This window comes from Brachyhypopomus gauderio, chromosome 15 (assembly GCF_052324685.1).
Source record: "Brachyhypopomus gauderio isolate BG-103 chromosome 15, BGAUD_0.2, whole genome shotgun sequence".
NCBI classification, from domain to species: domain Eukaryota; kingdom Metazoa; phylum Chordata; class Actinopteri; order Gymnotiformes; family Hypopomidae; genus Brachyhypopomus; species Brachyhypopomus gauderio.
This window is the reverse complement of record NC_135225.1, coordinates 15303730-15327816: the sequence shown is the minus strand read 5'-3', so window position 1 is coordinate 15327816 and position 24087 is coordinate 15303730. Positions and strand designations below refer to the sequence as shown.

The 24087-nt window shown below is 42.4% G+C and overlaps 1 protein-coding gene across 1 annotated transcript; it reads right to left on the bottom strand.

The window, feature by feature from the left end:
- Positions 1-533: 533 nt before the first annotated feature.
- Positions 534-12788, bottom strand: LOC143476966 (uncharacterized). Its single transcript, XM_076975389.1, has 6 exons — positions 12569-12788; positions 8369-9747; positions 7998-8134; positions 1728-1828; positions 1346-1445; positions 534-1180 (listed from the first exon to the last, which is right to left on the bottom strand). Exons 2-6 carry the CDS (start codon positions 9665-9667, stop codon positions 1060-1062), a joined length of 1758 nt encoding a protein of 585 aa, XP_076831504.1. The 5' UTR covers positions 9668-9747; positions 12569-12788; the 3' UTR covers positions 534-1059.
- Between the last annotated feature and the right edge of the window lie 11299 nt (positions 12789-24087).

Genomic DNA, 24087 nt, shown 5'->3' with positions numbered 1-24087 from the left:
TACATTTAATTTTTTCCTAATTTGGTCTCAAAATGTAATGTGTAGTGTTAACAGTTTCATGCAGGATTTTTTATAGCCTGATAATGTCATGGAGATATGAGGATTGGGTTACTGGGTCAGGCAGGTGTGGAGGAGCCACCTGGATCTGCTCAGTGGTCCCACATGTGGGATCACTGTGGGATCTACAGAATAAGAACTCCAACAGCCTTTACTGAACCTGTGTCCCCACAGTCCCTGTCCACCATTTGTGCACAACACCACCTGTTCAACTCTTGCTGGTTCTTTATGGACCGCTCTCTCTCCCATAACAAACCTGCGTGTTGTTCATGGACCACTCTCCCTCTCTATAACTGAAATGTGTGCTGTTCACACACTGATCATCACTTTTACACCAGGCTGTGGAATGCTCCATTACATTATAAAACAAATTAAAACTTAAAATGATTTCATATCAGATGTTCAGGCTTTGATGGATTTTCAATTATTTAATGTTACAATTCCTTTTAAACCAAACTGATGGCACAAATGGTGCCTAAAATTCCAGTGGGGAAAAAAAAAAAAAAAAAACAGCACAGCAAACTCACTTCAGAGTAAACAAGCCACCTGCTAAAGGCGGTGTGAACACACATTCAGGACAAAAACCACAAACAAAATTAAAGAGAGGACAGACATGTCCAAAAGCACACAGAAAACCACAAACATGTTGAATAGCAGCACAGGTGAGGTGTCTGTTGCCTGCTCACCACACTGCAAGGAGACTCGTGAATAACCATCATCCTTACAATGACCATTCTCAGGGTCATTCATGGAAATGATAATCATAACAATTCACAGCAAGATAAAATTAACTGAATGTTAAACTGTCCACGATAAAATTTCACACACAAAATTAAAGCTTGAAGGTTGTGCAAAGGCCAACAAGAATGCAGAAAATGTCCAATATATTACATGAACATCAAGCATCAGTTAAAAGCCTGACCAACAGCAAAGTGCAAGAACATTAAAAAAGGGAGGTGCAATTGTGGACAAGCCAGGGAGTGCGTGTTACGTGTTAAAGCCTCAGGGAACATTGGAACGCTGGAACACCTTAGGAACATTAGAAAATCGACGCCAGTGCCGACCATTCATAATCTTCCACTCTTGCAGCGACACCAAGCTGCCACTGTGCTGCTTGAAGTTCCTTAGTAAAGAAAAGAAAACATTGCCAATACATACTCTAATGGACAGGAATTGAATCAGATGTACGGTGTTGTGTGGGGTAGGACCGTAGTGCGGGGTGGGACCGTGGTGTGGGGTGGGGTAGGTAGGACCGTGGTGCGGTGTGGGGGAGGACCGTGGTGCGTACCTGCGTGTGAGGTCTGAGGGATGTTGCCATTGCCTTGCATACCTTCCTGTCCCCTGATTGGCTACAGTGTTCATGAGGTGTGAAAGCTCAGTCATCACACCTGTAAAGCAAACACACCAGAACCAAACACAAACACTCACCTTTCAAGAAATCAAGGGTCAGGGTTTAGGATTAGAGGTTAGGGGTCAACTATTTGCCATGTTTCCTTATATACTTAATGACTGACATTTCTCCAGGGTTTAGGATCTCACAATGTGTATATGTCCCCAACACATCTGAATTAATTTACATCAGAACATGCCAATACCCAACAATATCCAGCAAGCTCACATGGTGACGAGTGTAAAACACATCGCAGGACAAAGAATGATGTAAACTGTACCATCAGCTGCTCCAGTGTTCTCCTCAATGTGTCTAGTGACAGAGTCCACATATAGCTTCTTCTCTCTCTCCCAGTCCTGCTCCCCGTCAGACACCACCAGCCTGAGGAACACACACACACACACACACACACACACACACACACACACACACACACACACACACACACACACACACACACACCATCTCCTCCACCACCATAATTTCATCAGTAGCAAAGAAGCTGAACAATCTGCACCAATCACATTGATCATGTGAGTAAATATGGATCACACATCAGAAAACGTTTGGGCTTCGTCACAACACACCAAGCAGACGTCCACTATGCTATCAGTGCAGCTCACGTGAAGCGTATGTGGTTGATGCAGGTGATCAGAGCAATGTGCACAGTATATGGTAGTTTTCAACATGGCAGCGGCAGCAGCCAGGCGCAGGGGTGATAGTGGGGAAAAATGCCTGAGCCTGAAATGTTTCTGAGAGAGGGTGGGAGGGTGGAGTGGAAGTGTACCATATTTTGAATATTTAATAATTAATCTTTAAATTAATTAATAATAAATAAGTCAGGTAATCATTAAGGTGAAATAAAAAAAATTAATTTGTATTAATATTCTGAGAAAATGCTGTAACCTAAAGATTCTGTTACCACAATTAGACACAATGTTAAAAACAGGCATAATTTTTTATTCATTACCGTTAGTAAATTATAGGATATCAGACAACTCAAAGAAATTATGCAAATAAAGTTTAAAAGAATTACAAGTATTATGATTATAGTTAGTTTTAATATATAAAATATTTAATAAATATTTTGTGTTTGATTATTAGGACATACATTTTGTGCTTTTGTTCATGTATTACATCTTACGCCGTAAGGCGGCCATGATGAACCAGATTGTCTGATCATCTGTACCAGCTCAAAAAAAAAATCCACTTTCTTATATTTCTGATAAAAATTAAACTTCATCAGAATGAAGATAAAATACTGAATTTATCTTGCATCTACCTCTGAAGCTCTTCCGATGTCTGAAATACAAGCGGTCCCCGGGTTACGACGTAGATCCATCATAAATCGATTTTCGGTGTAAATCGGAACATACGTACATACCAGGGTTGCCAACTCTCACGCATTGAGCGTGAGACACATGCATTTGACCGTCTTCACACGCTCTCACGCCACACTTGCGATATCCCACGCCGGAAAAAAAAATCTAGTTTATTTACCTCTGATCCACATCTATGATTCAATGAGTTACTAGTTCGCTCTGGCGCCAACCACCGGCGATCGATAGATGGCGATATAACACTTAATTTGTGTCCATTTTACGCTTGCAGAACTACGCAAGACTTGGGTCCAAACAACGCTTTATACAGTAAATGGGAGATGTGTCGAACCACGAAAAATCCTAACTCGGGAACCTCGTAACCCGGGGACCACCTGTATGATGTTTATGTCGATTGAATCAGAGCATTAATGTCTTCGGCACGGGATGAAAGGGTGGGAAGTGTGTCCATGTCTTCTAGTACACAGTTACAGAGGCAATGAGCGCGTGTGTGTTAGTACACACAGTGATGGAAACCCTGTACGGCCAAAGTCCAGAATAATCAGAGCAACAAGACAACCAATCAATAAAGAGGACAGTTTTGTTTAAACAATGCAATTCATACATAAGTTTTAAATGCAAGCGCTCCCATCAAGTCGCGTAGCATCGTGTGATGACTTGTACCATTTGCATCGCAGGAAGCAGATGGAAGACAGGACCAATCAGATTTAAGCATTTCGGGCCGCCAACTAAACACAGCCTTCATTTAAATACAGGACACATCTCACTGGGAAGACTGTGTGCTAACACAGGTGACAGCACAGGAGACAGCTCAAGGTTTCAAGACAGCAGGAACCTTACGGCCACCTTTCAAAGCCTGAAGAGCAAGTCAGTGGCAGGAATGTCAAGCTATCAGGACAGAAACGATCATCACTCCCTCTGCTGGTCACCATGCAACAGCTCTTTTGCCGTTTTAGACCAAGGTTAAAATAAAAAAACAAATAAATAAATAAATATTTTTTTTTCCCTTTTTCATACATACACACTTACATTTTTTATACCAAGTAAAAAAATTATTTAAACCCCCCCCCCCCCCAAACCAGCTCTTCAGTCCTCCTAACATCCCAGTGAGTCTGACAACATGCTCCAGGAGAATTTATGGGATGGGCTCAAACAGGACGTCAAGGGATTGGCTCAAACAGGGAGAATCAGAAAGTCACATGTACAAATTGACCCGACAGAAAACATCAGGATGGCACTAGAGGTTTACACATAAAGGTTAGCTTAGCAGAGGGGAAAAACTGGTCCACTTCACTGCAAAATAAACTGACTGGCTTTAGGTTTTCCTGTAGGTAACGACAATATAGCCTGATTTAATGCCATTCCTGAGGAATGTGCCCAATTTACAAGCCATAATATTGATGTCACTGGTCCCCAGAGATGGGGGACTCGAGTCACATGACTCGACTCGAGTCGGACTCGAGTCGCGATTTTAGGGACTTGAGACTTGCTTGATTAACAGTGATAAAAGACTCGACTTGACTGACTTGGTATTCATGACTTGAGACTTGACTTAGACTTGGGTCAGACGACTCGAAATGACTTGTATTTTTTATTAAATGTTTGTGTTTGTACATACTGAGATGATATATATATTTGAATTTCTTTAAAAAAAAATTGACGATTGTTGCGCGTAATGCGCATAAACCTGGCAACCCATCAGAACGCGGCAGACCAACAGAGTTGATGATTGCTCTTATCATGGACGCGGCTACTCCTAAAATAGTGAAATTTGGATTTAAGGAGTATGTAGTCGATGAGAAGAACAAAAAGCGAACAGCAACGTGCAGGGTTTGCAGTACCAAAATCAGCGACACGACCACAACAACTTCAAACTTCATTCGCCACTTCAAATCCCACAAAGAGAGGTAAGTGACTGTGTCTGTTAAGCTAACGCTAATCACTGGCTTACAGAACATTAGCAAAAAAGCTAAATGAATATACATTACTACATTCTTTTCTTTCTCTCGTTTTGTTATCAATGTCTGCCAGTAAAGTTAAATCCATTTAGTAATAACAAGCAATGCATTCTGTTCCACATTCAACTGATACCAATGATGTTCACTAGAAATCAGTTTAATTAAGTGAGCTTGTAGAGCTCAAAATCAGTCTGGAATCTCACTGTATGAGAATATGACTAATGCATTTAGGAGTGCAAATGAGGATCTATTTTGGTCACAGTTTACATTTTCAGTGATCAACTATGCAATGAAGTTAATAATGTGGGCTAAATCTATTCTTTCTCCCTCTTCCATTTTCTACAGATATGAAGAATACATCCATACCAAAGCAACTTTTGATGTTAACCAGCCTCCGATCTCTCAGTTCATCAAATCAAGTACTGTGTCGCTATACAACTGCAACCACCCCCAGCAACGAGCCATAACCAACTCAATACTATCAGACCTTATTATAAATTGCAACATGCCATTGTCCATCATTGAACATCAGAGCTTTCATCGCTTTTTGTCAGTAGTGGACAACAAGTACTGTCCAGTTAGTCGTAGAACAATTACTTCAAAACTTGAGTCTGGTGGCAGATAGGCAAATGACTCTGAAAAATGAACTAGCAAAGGCAGATAATGTGTCACTGACTGTAGACATATAGTCAGACCGCAGGATGAGAGGCTTTCTTGGAGTTACAGCACACTGGATCAGCATCCAAGATGACAGCCTTCAGCTGAATTCCCAGTTACTTGCATGCAACCGCTTCAAAGGGTCTCATACAGGCGAAAGAATTTGTGAAGAGTTTGAACAAATATGTGAAGAGTACCACATCAGGAAAAAGGTTGAACACATCACCTGTGACAATGCCGCTAACATGAAAAAAGCTTTCACTACATGTTTTCCAGAACAGGGAAATGAAGATGACCTTGACGATTCTGATATTTGGAACGACCTGACAGTGGAAGAGCATGAGAAGGTTGAAAAGTCCTTGAGCACAAAAACCCAAACAAGGCTTCAGTGTTTCGCACACACGCTTCAATTGGTTATAGGGGATGGTCTTAAAGAGACTAAATTAGTCAGTGCAGCTCTCGCCAAAGCTTCCAGGTTGAGCTCCTTGCTCCACACAAGTGCCTCCTTCAAGGAAAAATATGAGAAGGTGTTTGGACAGCATGGAATACCTGCTTCTGTTACAACACGCTGGAATTCTACACTGAGGCAACTGAAATCAGTGCTCAACTGTGATTACCAGAAACTGTCTACCGTTCTTGAAGATGGAGGACACAAAGAGATAGTGTTCACAACTAGAGAGTGGAATCAGATTAGGGAATTAGTGGATGTCCTTCAGCCTTTTGGAGAAGCCACCGACCTCACACAAGGGGATAAAAATGTGACCATAAGTGCTGTGGTACCCTGTATCCTCTCTCTTAATCACCACCTCGAAAATCAAAAAGAGAAAATGCGTTACTTGGGTGGCTTGATCTGTAGCCTGCAAGGGTCACTCCTAAGAAGATTCAGAGGGATCTTTGTCAGCGTAAGGATGACAGAGGGATGCAGTGATGGTGCAACTTTACCCTTCTCAGACCCTCTGTACCTAAAAGCTGCTCTGCTGGATCCTTCATTTGGGACCATGTGGTTGACCCATGATGTTTTGGCTACCGAAAAGGTCAAGGAGGCTGTGTCCGAGATGATAAAAGGTATGTTATGTTTTTAGTATTAATCCAATGTAATATCAGTCTATAAAAGAAATAGGCTACAAAAGTTATTCATTAGTATTGTGGTATAAAGCGTGAGTCAAAAGCCTCAGGACACCCTTTTATTTCAGAAATGAAAGGGAAAATTACATATCTGAATACCCCAGCAAGTAATGGCTGAGGGGGCTATCTTTTAGGCTATACTCGAATATGGCTGCCATCTTGAAAGCAGTCATATTGGATAAAGAGCACGTTTTTGACTCACACTGTAGATTGTCATTACATGGTTACTTATGATAACCTGGCAATGTGTTATGATTGTTGGTATGCAGTATTCAAAACCATTTTGTAACTGTAGTTTTTCTTTGTTTTTATTAGACTTGATTCTCAAAGAGGCATGCAAGAACACCCCAAGCACCAGTGAGCAGAACATGATGACTGGCAGAGCCAGAGAGTCAGGCTGGGTTGTTCTCAGCATATCGCAAAAAACAGAAGAGAGATTTATGTTCCAGTCCACAGTTTCAGCTGACTATTTGGACATTTGTGATGGACAGAACTGCCTTCAGTTTTGGGCCATGAACAGGCACACCCTACCCTCTTTGTTCAAGGTGGCGGTAAGAGTTATGGCAGTCCCTGCATCTAGTGCACCTGTTGAACGTGTGTTCAGCCATGGCGGGGTGATTATGCGATCCCATCGCTCACAGATGAGCGACAAAGTGCTGTCAAATTTAGTTTTTTGCAAATGCAATGCATTGTAACTGGCAATTTATTTGATGATTTATATGTTGAAATTGCCTCGAAGTTCCAGCAGTTATGAAATGAAATTTGCCTTTTTTATGTTTGTTACAAAAGAGAATCAAATTATTCTTATTACTACAGATGAATGTGTTCGGTTTGGGAACATCCTTAATAGCTCATGTCAGTATTCAGTGGCATGTTAAAATAGATGTACTTGAATGTTTTTTTTTTATGTAATGTCAGCATTGTTTACATTTTAGGCTATGTTTTTATTTATTGTTTATTTATTTTATGTACTTGGTTTTATTTTATTGGACACCTATCTTCAACGTATTTAACCCTCCTAAAATTCCAAGAAACAATGCAACAGTACTTCTCAATATTGAAAATAAAATTCAGCTCTTCATGATAAGATGTCTTTTACGTGATTTAAATATGGAAACTGGAGTTAGGGCATAATAATTTGAATGACTTGACTTGAGACTTGCTTGACTTATAGCAGGGACTTGACTTGACTTGCTTGAATTTTTCCACAGTGACTTGAGACTTGCTTATGACTTGCACATGTGTGACTTACTCCCATCTCTGCTGGTCCCTGAGAGTCTTTTATAAAATCTAAATCAGATCAGGAAAATCTCCAAGAAAATCACCAGTCTCATTAACAGATCCACATGTTTGTACCATTTCAGTTTGCCAGCACAAACTCCAAAACCATCACCTCGACTGTCATAGGGACTAATCTGCAGGTTCACAGCTTTAAACAGAAGGAGCAAAAGGCTAATCCTAGGCCAGTACCTCTGGGCGTCTCTGGGGCCGTGCGATTGGCCTCCTGACCGAGCTTTTCTCCCGGGTTGCTGAGCTGGTGATGGTCGTCTTGAGAGACGTTCTGCCGCTTCTCTGTCTGCTCCAGGCAAACGCGCCCTAGATTTGACCTAGACAGCACGATCCACACCATGAAGGCCCGGGTACAAGCAGAAGGGCAACGTTAACTAATCTAGCCGTGCGAGTTTCAGGGAGACAGGTAGATTAATGCTACACTATTCAGTTTGATTTCTATAGTATAGTTCTAAACGAACATGTTTAATATAAAACTGAAACAAAACAGTGCAAGTTGCAAGCAGTTCTGCCATGGGAAAAATTAACCACCAGAAGCTGTAATGCCCAACCTGGAACTGACGAGGCTGTATGCTCTCCACGCTGTCCAACCTCTCCCCGAATGTCACCCGAAATGTGGGCTCCGCCGTCCTCTTGCTGACCAACACATCCAAATCCTCTCTTACCTGACTTGCCATCCCGGTGGTCACAATACCCTGCTGCCCACCGTGGCATCCCAGCGACTTGCAAGTCGAGATGCCAGGACTCTTACCCTCTCCACCAAGTTCTTCCAGGAAGGGGATTGTAGGAAAATCTTCAGAATTACAGGTACTCAGTTTAAAGGAGGCATACAGGGAAATGGCAGAGTCGTTCGACAGTTCTGGGTTTTCGGTGGGAAACAATGGCTCAGCTTTATCCAAGCCCTGCACAGCCTTCAACTTGGGGGACTGTCTAAATCTAGCTAAAGGTGTAGACATAACTGGGGATAAAATTGGTTGGAGCTTAGATGGGTTTTTGTAGTTTGCCCCCTTTGACACAGCTATTTTGTAAGACTTTGTGTTATAGCCCTCATCCCTTTCCAAATCTTTTCCATCAAGCTCTTCTGCTTTAATTGAGACCCGTTTTGAACTCTGACCCCAGCAGCATGAACTGTAGCCCCCATCATTTCCCCAGAGGTCCTGAACTTTCTCTTCTTCACAGGACATCTGGCAGCTCTGAGTAAGGTCACCCACGCCGTCTGGCTCCTCATCGTGGTCAATGGGACTCAGACACATTATCTCATCAACATCAAAGTCAAACGCAGGACCAGAATTCACTCCAACCCCACCATCTACACCAGGATGACTGTCCGACTGAACATCACCATGGCATGGACTACTCTCACGGTCAACACCACCTCTCCCCACACACACCAAGTGTACCCTTTCTCGAGGAGGGGGTAGTTGTTTGCCAGGTGCATTGTGTTTATTAGTGCTACTACACCCTATTTTATTAGCTTCATCTGCTACAACAGAAGACGACTTTGGAGTCACAGGTTTAGCTGCTGGTAAAATGTCAGAGCAATCTAAAACACAAGCCAAATCTGGGGAATGGCATTTAGCCAGGCAGGGTTTTTTCAAAGGAGTCTCGTATGTCTCATCAAGACATGAGTCATCCAATCTTCTTTTGTTCCCAACAGATAGACTGTTGCGAACCATCTTAACCTTTATGTTGCAGAACGAACTGCTCGGACTCCGAGACAGACCTGCCTGTGCATCTGTGGTATTACAAGTGATGAATCGAGAGTAAACAGACAGGGCCTGCAAGTGTGTAAACTCTGCCGTCTTATCCGATCTATGCAAACAGGTCTTGCTAGGTTTCTTGTCAGCCATCTTTAGCTAGATAACTAAAGTAGCCAACTCCGTGAGCTTTGCTGCAGTCGTCAATGGTGTCAGAACCTCTAGGATGTGTCCTGAAGAGAAAATGAAAATCCTTAGCTGAGCAGGGAAATCAATTACGTAGATGACAAAAGTTATTTATTGGAAAGAAAGCAATAGCATTTGCTGATTCATCGAGCGTGACAATTTTGCTTAACTGAACAGTTACTAGAAGCTAACTAAATTCAGTGTCTTGGACAAGGTTAGTCCAGCCAACATTGGATGTACACACATCTTTCTAGCGGAATAATGTGGTATACAACTAGTCAACTAACCAACAAAAGAACATTTGACACCAGAAAGCAGCCTAGCTAGTAGGGGTGGGAATCATTTACTATCTCACGATTCGATTCGATTCCGATTTTGGGGGCCACAATTCAATTCAAAAATCGATTTTCGATTCAAAACGATTTTCGATTCAAAAAACGATTTGATTTATAAAAATGTCTGCTTCAGTCTATAAAATCTGCATTGTCTACTACAGTCTGCTTTGCAAGACAGAACGACAAATACAGAAAATTAAGTGTCTTTCACATTTAATTAACAAAAATTAAGTTTAAGTAAAATAAAATGGTTTTTGTTGTTACCAAAATTCTTGAGGTTCATTTTGCGAGCTGTCAGGGCTGGCTCGAATGCAGTTCCCCCAGCCGTCGCTAGGGGCCCCAGAGTCAGTCCCAGACTAAACCGACGTAACCGTACGTTCTCAGCCAGTCTCTGTGATTGCTTATCGTTTAATGGTGTCTCGCCACCTCTCTCTGTTATGCTTTCTCTTTACTTATTCGAGTATCTCATCCATCGCTTTCTGACCCATCTCAAGTTTTCCCAATCCTGTATGTCTTCCTATCCGTTTTGCCTTTATTTTGGGCAGGGTTTTATTTTACTGCGGCGTTTTTTGCCAGTTACTTCTGCTGGTGTCCTTGGTTTCGTTTTCGCGCTGTTTTTTAGTTACTGTTGTTGTTTTGTTTCTCCCGTCTCACTACGGTTGAGTGTTATTTTTCATGCATTGTATTTTCCACATTGGTTTTTTGTTTCTATTTACTCCGTGCCCTCACGGTTTTGCTTTCTATTCTCTTGTGCGTTGAGTCTTCCGTGTTGTTTTGTTTGTTCGTTCTGGGTCGCTGTGCGCGTTTCCCTCTCGCTAATACATTTGACGAGTGTCAAACGTCTTGATCTTGCGAGCCGGCACTTGGGTCCATCCTTCTCTATATTATTTCTCACCCTTCTCTATATTAACGCTCCCGTGCTCACGGCATTACACAAGCCTTGCACACGAGCTACATTGTGTCCAGTTCGGTCTTCCCCGGCATTCGGTAAAAACCAAAATGAACCCATATTTTTGCCTTAAATGAAAACCGGACAGGTTGAATATCTCTTTCCTCCATGTGTTTTGAACCTTTTCCGCTAGTGTGTCCCAGAACATGCTGCGTAAAGTCTCGCGTAATTTTGTAATTACGTAACGCGAGACTTCACCACGACTTAGAATCGATTTTGGGACATTTAAAATCGATTCTGAATCATAGTAAATGAGAATCGATTTTTGATATATGAATCGATTTTTTGGCACACCTCTACTAGCTAGCCAGCCTTTTCTGTAATGGTGTAATATTGTTTTGGGTAAACAATACAAAGAGGGAGAGCTATTCAATTGAGGAAGTTGGCCAGTCAAATAACCATTTTTTGAGGGAATTGACTTGAGAACTTTTTAAGAATCATGTTTTTTTACTTATACTTTTACACCATGTTATAATTTAGGTGCCTGCTTACGTTAGCTATCTTGCTGTGAGGCTTTGCCAAGTTAGCAAAAATATACTTTCCAATCATTACACTGATGTAAAAATGACAAAATTAACTAACTTTATAAACAGGTAAGAAAACAGAATGCATTAACTAGCTAATCACAGCATTCCAGTAACCAAAACATGAGTTCATTAACTCTTATTGCTGAAAGCGCATTTTGATAAGCTAATATATCCTACAAAACTATCATACATACAGTATTGAACCTGGAATCATGTTCTGATAAGGCAATATAGCCTATTAAACTTTCATCTTCAGTATTAATAATGGAAGCACGTTTTGATAAGGCAATATAGGTTATAAAACTATCCTACAGTTGTGTCTCTGTTATAGGTAACACAGTAGGATATCCACGCGCGAATCGAGTGCCTACAAATTGGCGCTAGTGTCGCGCGCTAACACGCGTGAAAATAGGTAGCACAGATTTTTAGCACACCACACCGCCAAAAACGTAGCTTAGCTATCAGCAGATTAGCTACTATGTCACACGTTTTATTCTTAACCAGTTATTTTAAGACACATTTTCTTTATTTTGTGTTTAAATACACGTCTTCATTATTAAACGTTGAGTTTTCCTGACAGTGTGTTGAGTGCTCGCTGCTGCTGAACTGATTATATGTGTTGAGTGCTCGCTGCTGCTGAACTGATGCGTCCAGACCAGAGACCGTAATATATATATATATATATATATATATATATATATATATATATATATATATATATATATATATATATAATACGGTCTCTGGTCTGGACGCATCAGTTAGCACTCAACACACGGGTCTCAACACACTAAATACTTTAACCCCAACACGAATAAACGTTTGCGTGAAAACCCAACAAAACAGTTAATACAGCTAAAGTGATTATCCCATGCGGCAAAATGTTAAATGATTAACTAGCTATTCAACAAATAGCCTGATCACCTAGCGTTAGCTAACAGGTTGTGGTGTAATTAAGTACTTGGTTGTGTTATCAGCTCAGTTACTCATTCTGGTGTAATTAAGTTGTTGGTTGTGTTATCAGGTCAGTTACACGTGTTTGCTGGTTTTGTCCTACCTTAAGACCGTAAGTGTGTTCGCCAGTCAGGCAGACAAGTGCCTAATTCTTACAGAAACCGACGACCATTTAAAACTGAAGATAAACCTGGTATGTAAGACAGCTGCTCTTGTTGACCCGTCCGTCGCGCAGCGGCGGCCTGTGATTGGCTGAATTAACCTTTTTAAAAGCCTCATTTGGTTGCTTCATTCAAGTGGTGTCGGTTTTATGGGAAAGCCGAGTTTCCCACCATATATATGGTAGTTTTCAACATGGCGTGCAGCAGCAGCCAGGCGGGATGAAAGGGTGGGAAATGTGTCCACGTATCGATGCATCCCTAGTCAATATGGGGGGGGCGCAAAAATATTCTCATCTACTAAAGGGGGGCACGACAGAAAAAGTTTGGGAACCACTGCACTAGGTGATGTTGCCGATGACTGTCCGTTGGGGTTCCCTGCTATTGGGTTTTGGGTGTTATGTGTCTTATTACCCGTGTTTAAGATGCATGTTTCATCTTTGTTATATTAGTGTATCTCTGATGGCTTGGTTTGTTTGCGTATTTGCTAGGTTAATTAGATTAATGTATTCCTGTCGTTTTGTATCCGTAGTCTTATATTCCAATTGGTGTGTTCCTTTGGTTTATTTCTGTTTTGACGCTTGTTTCGCCTAGTGTCAATTAGTTATACTTTCGTTTTGTGTAAATTTATTTGCCTGCTAATATTTTATGTCCTGGTTTTTGTTGTATTCTTGTATCGTTTTTTTTTTCATTTTTGTTTTACGTTAAGTTTCTGGGTCGGCACAATAAATTAAGGTCTCCAGCATTTGCGTCCGTCTCCAAGTTCTAAAGCGTACAATTAATTTAATACAAGAGCACTGTTCAGTCAGATAGCTCTTTGTTGTGAAAGGAAATAGTTACAATTTCAATCGTTTTAGCCAAAATTCCAGCACACCTCGTTTCGGAGAAGACTGCAGAGAATGTGACGCGTCCTTATAAACGCAACAGGTGTTACACCGAATTCTGCGACCGTCGAATGTTGTGACCGCAGAGGGCGCTATTTCGCAGTTTCAGTTAGTTTCAGTTCACAGGCACGAGCGCTTTACGAATGCTGCGTAAGCTACGCCGACGCGCTTTCTTTTCTCGTTTTGCTGCTGTCCACGAGCCAAAATATGAGAGATGCGTGTATTTACATTTTATGTCGTCTGTTAACAAGAATGTTTCATTACAACATTTTTACACGTGACGACAGGAGTAAAGTCAGCCAATACATACGCCTGACAATAGCAAACTTTTCATAAGTAAGTTATGTAAGCTGCTGTCATTTGGACCTCATTCCGAATGTTAATTATACACTTCTGAATAAAATGTTTAAATATAGTCTACTAAAACGTTTTTAAAACGATCTTTTAATATTTTTTGAAGATACATTAAAGTCACAGATCCAGTTGGCAGCTGTCAGAATGGGTGACCCCTATGCCACGGTCAGTCTGTTCACTCCATTCATGAATGTTTTTCTTTGGCTAACAGGTGTAGGGATGGTAAGTCACCTGAAAACATTTGGTTGGGTTTTAACTAGTTTGTATGGAGATGGACAGCAGTCACATATTAAGACAGCAGCCGTCAGAATCGGTGACCCCTATTCCAAAGTGCACTTGTCCATTCCATTCATAATTTTTTTTTCTGTCTAATAAGGTGAAGGGATGGTAGGTCACCAGGAAAGACATGGCTGTTTTCAAAATGATTATGGGTGGAAATTCAGTGGGGTCACATATTAAGAACTGGTGACCCCATGCCAAGGTACATCTGTCACATCTACCATGGAAACACATCACCCACTGTGACTCCACAATAACAGAAAACAGTGATAGCAAAAACGTTTTAGTAGACTATATTTAAACATTTTATTCAGAAGTGTATAATTACCATTCGGAATGAGGTCCAAATGACAGCAGCTTACATAACTTACTTATGAAAAGTTTGCTATTGTCAGGCGTATGTATTGGCTGACTTTACTCCTGTCGTCACGTGTAAAAATGTTGTAATGAAACATTCTTGTTAACAGACGACATAAAATGTAAATACACGCATCTCTCATATTTTGGCTCGTGGACAGCAGCAAAACGAGAAAAGAAAGCGCGTCGGCGTAGCTTACGCAGCATTCGTAAAGCGCTCGTGCCTGTGAACTGAAACTAACTGAAACTGCGAAATAGCGCCCTCTGCGGTCACAAAATTCGACGGTCGCAGAATTCGGTGTAACACCGGCGCTCGCGCGCAGTATGCACAGTCGCGTGCTACAGTCAGAAGCGAAAGTATAACTGAGCCTCAAGGTTTTAAGGTCACTTCTCTCGCAGTTAGTTGCTCACTCCTCGAGATACACCTCTGTGCATTGGTCATTATATATGAGCATCCACAACAGCATCATGGCCATCAGGCTTTTCACATGAGGACGCTGGATATGTGAAAATGTATTTCACTGGTTACAACAGAACATCAAACTAGAAGTCAACAGCTGTGCCTTTAAGACATAATGTCAGTCTTTGTACTGCAAATCTGAGATTTGACACAACTGTACGATGAGATGATTATCAGAAACAACAGCCAAGCGGAAAAATGCAGTCATGGTGGGGTGACTGACCGCATGAATTTTGGGCCACGTTTGAAGTCAGTGCGACACCACTAGAGGGAGCCATAGTCACAAAATGGAAATTACTGTAAACATCTAAACGGCAGGGGAAAAGGCACCTACAAAAAAGATTACTTTAGTTAGATAATTTAGTTTTAGATTGTTTATTTGTTACTTCTATAACAGGCTTAGGTTTTGTGAATTTTCAAAGAAAAGTAATTTTGTCAATTGTCACTATTATAAACTGGTATGTCAATTTTCCCTATACTATATATTAAAACTGATATGATAGGTGTGTGTGTGTGTGTGTGTGTGTGTGTGTGTGTGTGTGTGTGTGTGTGTGTGTGTGTGTGTCCTTAAGTGAAACAGCAGGTCCCCTCTGAGGCCAGAAGTACAGTCAAAACCAAGAAGGTATTGGAAGTTGTGGGTGCTCCCTCCATCTTTCACTCTTTTCTTTCATTCTTCTCCAACCAGCACTGAGGCCAAAGTCATTAACTCCCCCCCCCATCGATGCACACATGTGCGCGTGCACACACACACGCACACACGTAAACTCACAGGCGTGAGCGTGCCCACCAGAGGTAGAGATGAAAAACATATCAGCGACATCAGGGGCGAGGCTAGGGTATTTTTAGTGGTGCTAGAGCACCACCGTGAAGTTGCTCAGCACCCCCTGGCTCAACACATTTTTTAAATATTATATTATGCAAAAACCTTGCTCTGCACCTGCGCAATACTTTGGTATTGTGCCTCTGTGAGCACTGGGGGCTGGGCACCCCTAAAGACCAGATCCTAAAATCGCCCCTGAGCGACATAGAGGTGTAGTTAGTGTAGTAGTTACTGAAGGAGCCATATACACACCTCTGTTTACTTTATCACCTACACATGATAGGTTACTAACCCTAACCCAACCCTACACGTGATAGGTTATTAGCCCTAACTCTAACCCTACACGTGATAGGTTACTAACCCTAACCTAACCCTCCTTAGTCAACTACCACCAGTACTTAGTGTTGTAGTTTGTTGTAGTTGGTGCTGTAGTTTATGATGTAGTTTATAGTTAGTGATGTAGTTTGTTATAGTTAGTTCTGTAGTTTATGTTGCAGATAGTGCTCTAAGTTATGTTGAGTTAGTTCTGTAGTTTGTTATAGTTAGTGTTGTAGTTTGTTATAGTTAGTGCTGTAGTATATGTGGTAGTTAGTGTTGTAGTTATAGTTAGTGCTGTATTTTATGTTGTAGCTTTTGTAGTAGTTAGTGGTGTCATGTGAGTTCATTGCTTGGTGCTAAACAATTTCTACCAAGAACAAATTGCTGGATTTTTCATTTCCTGTTGCTTTTGCCCTCTGTATGCATATAAGTGCATGTAAGTGTGTGTGTGTGTGTGTGTGTGTGTGTGTGTGTGTGTGTGTGTGTGTGTGTGTTTCTGTGAGTGTGTGCACATGTGTGTGTTTCTGTGAGTGTGTGTGTCTCTCTGTGTGTGTATGTGTAAATGTTTGTGATTCTGTGAGTCCACACCACAGCCCACAATACACTCCACACCACACTTCACAACACACACCACAACATATTACACCAACACACTCCACACTACACTCCACACCACACTCCACAACACACTTCACACTTGTTTGAGAGTGTGTGTTTGTGTGTGTGTGTGTGTGTGTGTGTGTGTGTGTGTGTGTGTGTGTGTGTGTGTGTGTGTGTGTGTGTGTGTGTGTGTAGTGGACTTTCTTTCAAGTTCTAATGTAAATGTCAACATATGCCGTTAGAGTGGAGCTATATATCTTCACTGGAACAGTCACAGCTGTGACTGTAAAATCAGGATTCCTGGATGTTTATTGATTTCTGTGTTTATTGTGTTTACTGTCTTTACTGTGTTTATTGTGTTTATTGGATTGCCCATCTCTCTGTCTATGTTGTAGTGTCTGGATGGATGTTCACATCCTGTCTCCGCTGAATCAGCACTCACACACATAACACACACATAACACATATGTGCATGTGTGATGAAGTGAGTTTATGACACCTTGCTCTTTTGCAAACATCTTGATCCGCACCCTAACACCTCTTGTACAGACGTGACCTCTCTCAACACCTACCATGCTTACAAATAATGTTCTAGAAAATCAACTGAAACTCCACCTGATTACATACACGTTCAGGACACGAATACACGCATTCAGGACATGAGTACATGCGCGTTCAGGACATGAGTACATGCGCGTTCAGGACATGAGTACACGCGTTCAGGTCATGAGTACACGCGTTCAGGACATGAGTACATGCACGTTCAGGACATGAGTACATGCGTTCAGGTCATGAGTACATGCGTTCAGGACATGAGTACATGCGCGTTCAGGACATGAGTACATGCGTTCAGGACATGAGTACATGCGCGTTCAGGACATGAGTACATGCGCGTTCAGGACATGAGTACATGCGCGTTCAGGTCATGAGTACATGCGTTCAGGACATGAGTACATGCGTTCAGGTCATGAGTACATGCGCGTTCAGGACATGAGTACATGCGCGTTCAGGACATGAGTACACGCGTTCAGGACATGAGTACACGCGTTCAGGTCATGAGTACACACGCGTTCAGGTCATGAGTACACACGCGTTCAGGACATGAGTACACGCGTTCAGGACATGAGTACACGCGTTCAGGACATGAGTACACGCGTTCAGGACATGAGTACACGCGCGTTCAGGACATGAGTACACGCGCATTCAGGTAATTAGTACACGCATTCAGGTCATGAGTACATGCGTTCAGTTCAGGGCCGGAGTGGGACACTTTTTCAGCCCGGGAGTTTCATGCCCAAATCCGGCCCAAAATTATTTTTCCCTCCCAATCGGCCCAAACTAGAGACTGACATGAGCCGGCCCATCGGGAATCCTCCCGAATCTCCCGATTAGCCATTCCGGCTCTGGTTCAGATCATGAGTACACGCGTTCAGATCATGAGTACACGCGTTCAGGTCATGAGTACGCGTGTTCAGGACATGAATACACGCTTCTCGCCAGTGTGTTAGGTTGTGTAAAATTTGTACTTGTGTTAAAATTGTAAAGTGACCTTGGGTATGTTGAAAGTTGCTATAAAAATTGAACATTCATTCATTCAATGGACCATAATTTGGTGTTCAAGACATTTGCATTGTATAAAATGTATCTGATTGTATCTAGAAGTTTCTGCTAGCTGACTGGTGGCTGTAAATAGATTTTCCTTCTCCAGAGCCACATGTAAGTAGAGCCATGTGCTAAACATTTTGGGTTTGGAAGATCTAAAAGGCTGCTGTTAAATGTCCTCTCCCTCTCCCCCTCTCCCTCTCCCTCTCCTTCTCTCTTATTCTCTCTCTCTGTCTCTCTGTCTGTCTCTCTCTCTCTCTCTCTCTCTCTCTCTCTCTCTCTCTCTCTCTATTATACCCTGTATCCTCCTCTATCGCACACTGTATCCTCCTCTATCACACCCTGTATCCTCCTCTATCACACCCTGTATCCTCCTCTATCACACCCTGTATTCTCTATCACACCCTGTATCTTTTATCACACCCTGTATCCTCCTCTATCACACACTGTATCCTCTGTCACACCCTGTATCCTCTGTCACACCCTGTATCCTCTATCACACCCTGTATCCTCTATCACACCCTGTATCCTCTATCACACCCTGTATCTTTTATCACACCCTGTATCTTTTATCACACCCTGTATCCTCCTCTATCACACACTGTATCCTCTGTCACACACTGTATCCTCTGTCACACACTGTATCCTCTGTCACACCCTGTATCCTCTATCACACCCTGTATCCTCTATCACACCCTGTATCCTCTATCACACCCTGTATCTTTTATCACACCCTGTATCTTTTATCACACCCTGTATCTTTTATCACACCCTGTATCCTCTGTCACACCCTGTATCCTCTATCACACCCTGTATCCTCTATCGCACCCTGTATCTTTTATCACACCCTGTATCTTTTATCACACCCTGTATCCTCCTCTATCACACCCTGTATCCTCCTCTATCACACCCTGTATCCTCCTCTATCACACCCTGTATCCTCTGTCACACCCTGTATCCTCTGTCACACCCTGTATCCTCTGTCACATCCTGTATCCTCCTCTATCACACCCTGTATTCTCTATCACACCCTGTATTCTCTATCACACCCTGTATCCTCCTCTATCACACACTGTATCCTCTGTCACACCCTGTATCCTCTGTCACACCCTGTATCCTCTATCACACCCTGTATCCTCTATCACACCCTGTATCCTCTGTCACACCCTGTATCCTCCTCTATCACACCCTGTATTCTCTATCACACCCTGTATCTTTTATCACACATTGTATCCTCCTCTATCACACCCTGTATCCTCCTCTATCACACCCTGTATCCTCCTCTATCATACTCTTACACTCAGGCACCCGACCACACCAAGTGAAGAACTCCTCTCTGATTCTGCTGAAATTGTCACACGCCCACACAGAGTCGGAGTGCGTGTAACTCTAAACCTCTTCAAAGGCTTGTTGGAAGAGATCTGCACAGAACAATAGTGGAACACAGAGGAGAGGAGCAGCATTAACCTCAGATCACTCTCCACCAAAAGGGGAGGTGCTCGCAGATTTGATTTGGCAATAATAGAACTTTTCCATGCCAATAAAGCATTGTTGAACTGAAATGAATTGAATTGAAAGAGAGTGAGAGGGAAGGAGGGAGAGAGGGAGAGAGGGAGAGATAGTGCCAGAGAAGGAAATGGAATAGATGGAGATATATATATATATATATATATATATATATATATATATATATATATATATATATATATATATATATATATATATATATATAGAAGAGAGCAGCACCTCATATTACACTAGTACACTCTACCACAAATCTCACTCTGTATGTTAATTATGTATATCTTGTTTCAGTAATATATTTACTGTTGTTACTGAATTATTTTTTCTGGTTCATTGTCACTTTTCTCCTATAATTATTATTTTGTTACTTCTACTATAGGTTGTTATGAGTTCTCTTATAGAGAACACTTGTGTGTGTTAGATTACACTTGCTTGTTGTAGATTACACCTGTGTGTTAGATTACTCTTGTGTGTTGTAGATTACACTTGCGTGTTGTAGAGTATACTTGTGTGTGTTAGAATACATTTGCTTGTTGTAGATTACACTTGCGTGTGTCAGATTACACTTTTGTGTGTTAGATTACACTTGCATGTTGTAGATTGCACTTGCGTGTGTTAGATTACACTTATGTGTTAGAGTATACTTGTGCGTGTTGTAGATTACACTTGTGTGTTGTAGATTATACTTGTGTTACATTTGAATGCTGGGGGTTTCAACATGGACAACAGGACTGTGGCTATAACAATGAACAGCACAGACAAAACAAGAGGTTTAAATACACCAAACAAAACAAGCAACACTTGAACACAATGGCGAGGGGCGGTGTTACAAAACACAAGGCAGGACCAAGACTGACAGGCACATGGCTACATAAACAACAGACCTGACAGGCAGGACAGGGTTAGCCAGGACAGTCTGCTTCTCCAGGTCTGTGACTTCCTTTTGCATCAGCAATTAAACCCTGTTTCATAATCTGTACAGCATGCTGTGGTACACACTAATAAAAATGCAAAATTTGGACCAGCTGTGTGAATTGAAAAGGAAGCAAAAGAAAAATGAGAACAGTAAATCTTTGGGGGAAAAGAACAAGTGATCGTTAAAAGCTTCTCATGGAACATGTAAACCACTTCCCGTGTCGTGGGGTCGACAGGCTGGTACCTGAATCTACACTGCTGACCTCTCCCAGCCTGGAGCGCGTGAGACCGAGCGGTCTGGCAGGGGGCGGAGTTCTGGAGCGCATGAGACCATTTGGCCCAGCAGGGGGCGGAGTTCTGGAGCGACCCGGCGCGCAGAGACAACCGCAGGAGGCTATCAGTGGGAAAGCGGACCTGAGCCAACATCACAGTTCCCACACGGCCCCCAGAAAGGGGGAGGAGCTTTAAAAAGGGGGTGGAGCACCTCTTTCTATTACATCCTGTTAAATTAAATGAATCAATCTATCTATCTATCTATCTATCTATCTATCTATCTATCTATCTATCTATCTATCTATCTATCTATCTATCTGTATGTATTGTCAAGGTACAGCCCCTGGCCCCTCCCCTCGGGCGTGTGTGGGTGTGGTCTAATCCATGTCAATATTGTGCTTGTTGCACGTCTTTGAGTCTCATTGCGTGTGCTGTTTGTTACTTGTTACTGCTAAGCACTAGAAGCTCCTATTTGTTTTAAATGAAGCTACATTGTAAGTGTCTGCTTGTCTCTGTATCGTACCTACCCCGCGCCTCGTGTGTGTGTTTGTGTATGTGTGTGTGTGTGTGTGTGTGTGTGTGTGTGTGTGTGTGTGTGTGTGTGTGTGTGTGTGTGTTATTCATAACAACCATTAAAAGGGGGAGAATTTCACAAAATAATAAAATAAATTAAATAACAAATAACCAACAGATGTGACCCATGTGGGTCAATCAAATGATGAATTTCTGCTTACGTGATTAGCCCACTCTATTCTCCCAAACTACAGGGCAGTTCATCTTTATTAATGCAATTTTGAAACTCTTTCCCCCTCTCATTTCTTCCCATCTACCCATTTCTACCCATCTCTCTCTCTCTCTCCCTCTCTCTCTCACTCTCTCTTTCTTCCTCTCATTTCTCTGTCTCTATCCATCTCTCTCTCTCTCTCTCTCTCTCTCTTTCTCTCTCTTTCTCCCATTTGTTCCCACACTGCTGAAACTCTCAGAGGAGTCCAATACTGGTTCCTGCTCTCCAATCTGAACCCAAATCACATCTCAGGATCTCTATCTGTGTAATCTGTGTTTCTGTATATGTATGTGCATGAGTGAATATGTGTGTGTGTGTGTGGGGGGGGGGGGGTGCATTTGGGAAGCAAATGTCCCCATGACCCAATCTCTCCAGTAGGAGACGGGTTTGGAACTGTCTGAGGACAAGACATCTCAGGCTGGTGCTAGTTCTGATTCTGGTGCTGGTACTAGTTCTGGTGCTGGTGTTGGTGCTGGTGATGGTGCTGGTGATGGTTCTGGTTCTTGTGCTGGTGCTGGTTCTGGTTTTGGTGCCCATGTAGTGACCTGTAGAGAAGAGGCACAGAGCTGCAGTTCCCATGCAAGGGCTTGAGAATCTATTCACAAAGTTTCTCACATGAAGGACAAAAACATTAAGTCCAACGAGAATAGATATTGTTTCCTGCAGTTTTTTTGGGGAAATTAGAAACACCCACCCACACACACACACACACACACACACACACACACACACACACACACACACACACACACACACACTTTCTCTCTCTCTCGCTCTCTCTCTCTCTCTCTCTCTCTCACACACACACACACACACTCTTTCTCTCACACATACATGTTGCTTTGGAGGATGATGGGGATCATTATTTGATTAGGGAGGCACAGGGTGTGTGTGTGCCAGGAGGTGTGGGGCTCTCACACCCACTTACAGGTCTCACACTCACGTCTCTCACACCCACTCATGTCTCTCACATTCACATCTCTCACACCCACTTACAGCTCTCACACTCATGTCTCTCACACCCACTCATGTCTCTGACACCCACTCACGTCTCTCACACTCACGTCTCTGATACCCACTCACAGCTCTTACACTCACGTCTCTCACACCCACTCACGTCTCTCACACTCACGTCTCTCACACCCACTCACGTCTCTCACACTCATGTCTCTCACACCCACTTACAGGTCTCACACTCACGTCTCTCACACTCACTCACGTCTCTCACACTCATGTCTCTCACACCCACTTACAGGTCTCACACTCACGTCTCTCACACCCACTCACGTCTCTCACACTCACGTCTCTCACACCCACTTACAGCTCTCACACTCATGTCTCTCACACCCACTCATGTCTCTGACACCCACTCACGTCTCTCACACTCACGTCTCTGATACCCACTCACAGCTCTTACACTCACGTCTCTCACACTCACTCACGTCTCTCACACTCACGTCTCTCACACCCACTCACAGCTCTTACACTCATGTCTGTCACACCCACTCACATCTCTCACACTCACGTCTCTCACACCCACTTAGAGCTCTCACGCTCATGTCTCTCACATCTACTCAGGGTGTGTGTGTGTGTACAGACAGAGGTACTGGATGTGTGTACTGGATGTGTGTACAGACACTTGTTTTCCTTCTCCATGTGCTGTTATTTTAGTTTATTTAGGCCCCTCCCCATGCTGTTGGCTTCAGCTGTCTGGTATAGTCTCTTTATCTTGTGTATTCATATATCTCATTATATCGTTTTCAGGTCTTCTTCACTGGTGTTTTCATTTCAGCTCTGTTATTGGAGTCCTAATTAATTTGTGATTGTGTTTTTCAGTGTGTTTATTGTGTAGATATGAGTCACCCTGTTTTATGTGTAAGTAAACTGACCCTGGACCGTGTGTTCTGGCTGTCTGTAGACAGTCATACTGGGATTGTGTAGTCACTGGTACTGGGTGTGTTTGCTGGGTGTGTGTAGACACAGGTTGGGTTGGATATGAAAAGCTTCTTCATTGTCTCTCTGATAGATTTATTTATGGTCTTTGTGACCAATCAGATTCAACATGTTTACATTTAGGCAAATAATGAATCTTTGAACCTGGAGAATCATGTTGGCATGATGAGACCATTGTGGCTTTAGAAGATTCAGTTTAGCCAAGACACTGAAATCATGTCCAATAAGACAAGTAAAATAAGACCCTCCACAAAACAGTGATGATTCCTCGGACATAGATGGCTTTAACTTGCATTTGAGCATAATACTGAAAATTTGACACAAATAATAGGACTTTCAAA

Coding starts and splice junctions, on each gene's coding strand:
- LOC143476966 (XM_076975389.1), bottom strand. CDS start 9,667: ATGGCTGACAAGAAACCTAGCAAGACCTGTTTGCATAGATCGGATAAG. Junction 8,135..8,368: donor TACAGCCTCGTCAGTTCCAG/GTTGGGCATTAC, acceptor CGTGCTGTCTAG/GTCAAATCTAGGGCGCGTTT. Junction 1,446..1,727: donor GAACACTGGAGCAGCTGATG/GTACAGTTTACA, acceptor TTTGCTTTACAG/GTGTGATGACTGAGCTTTCA.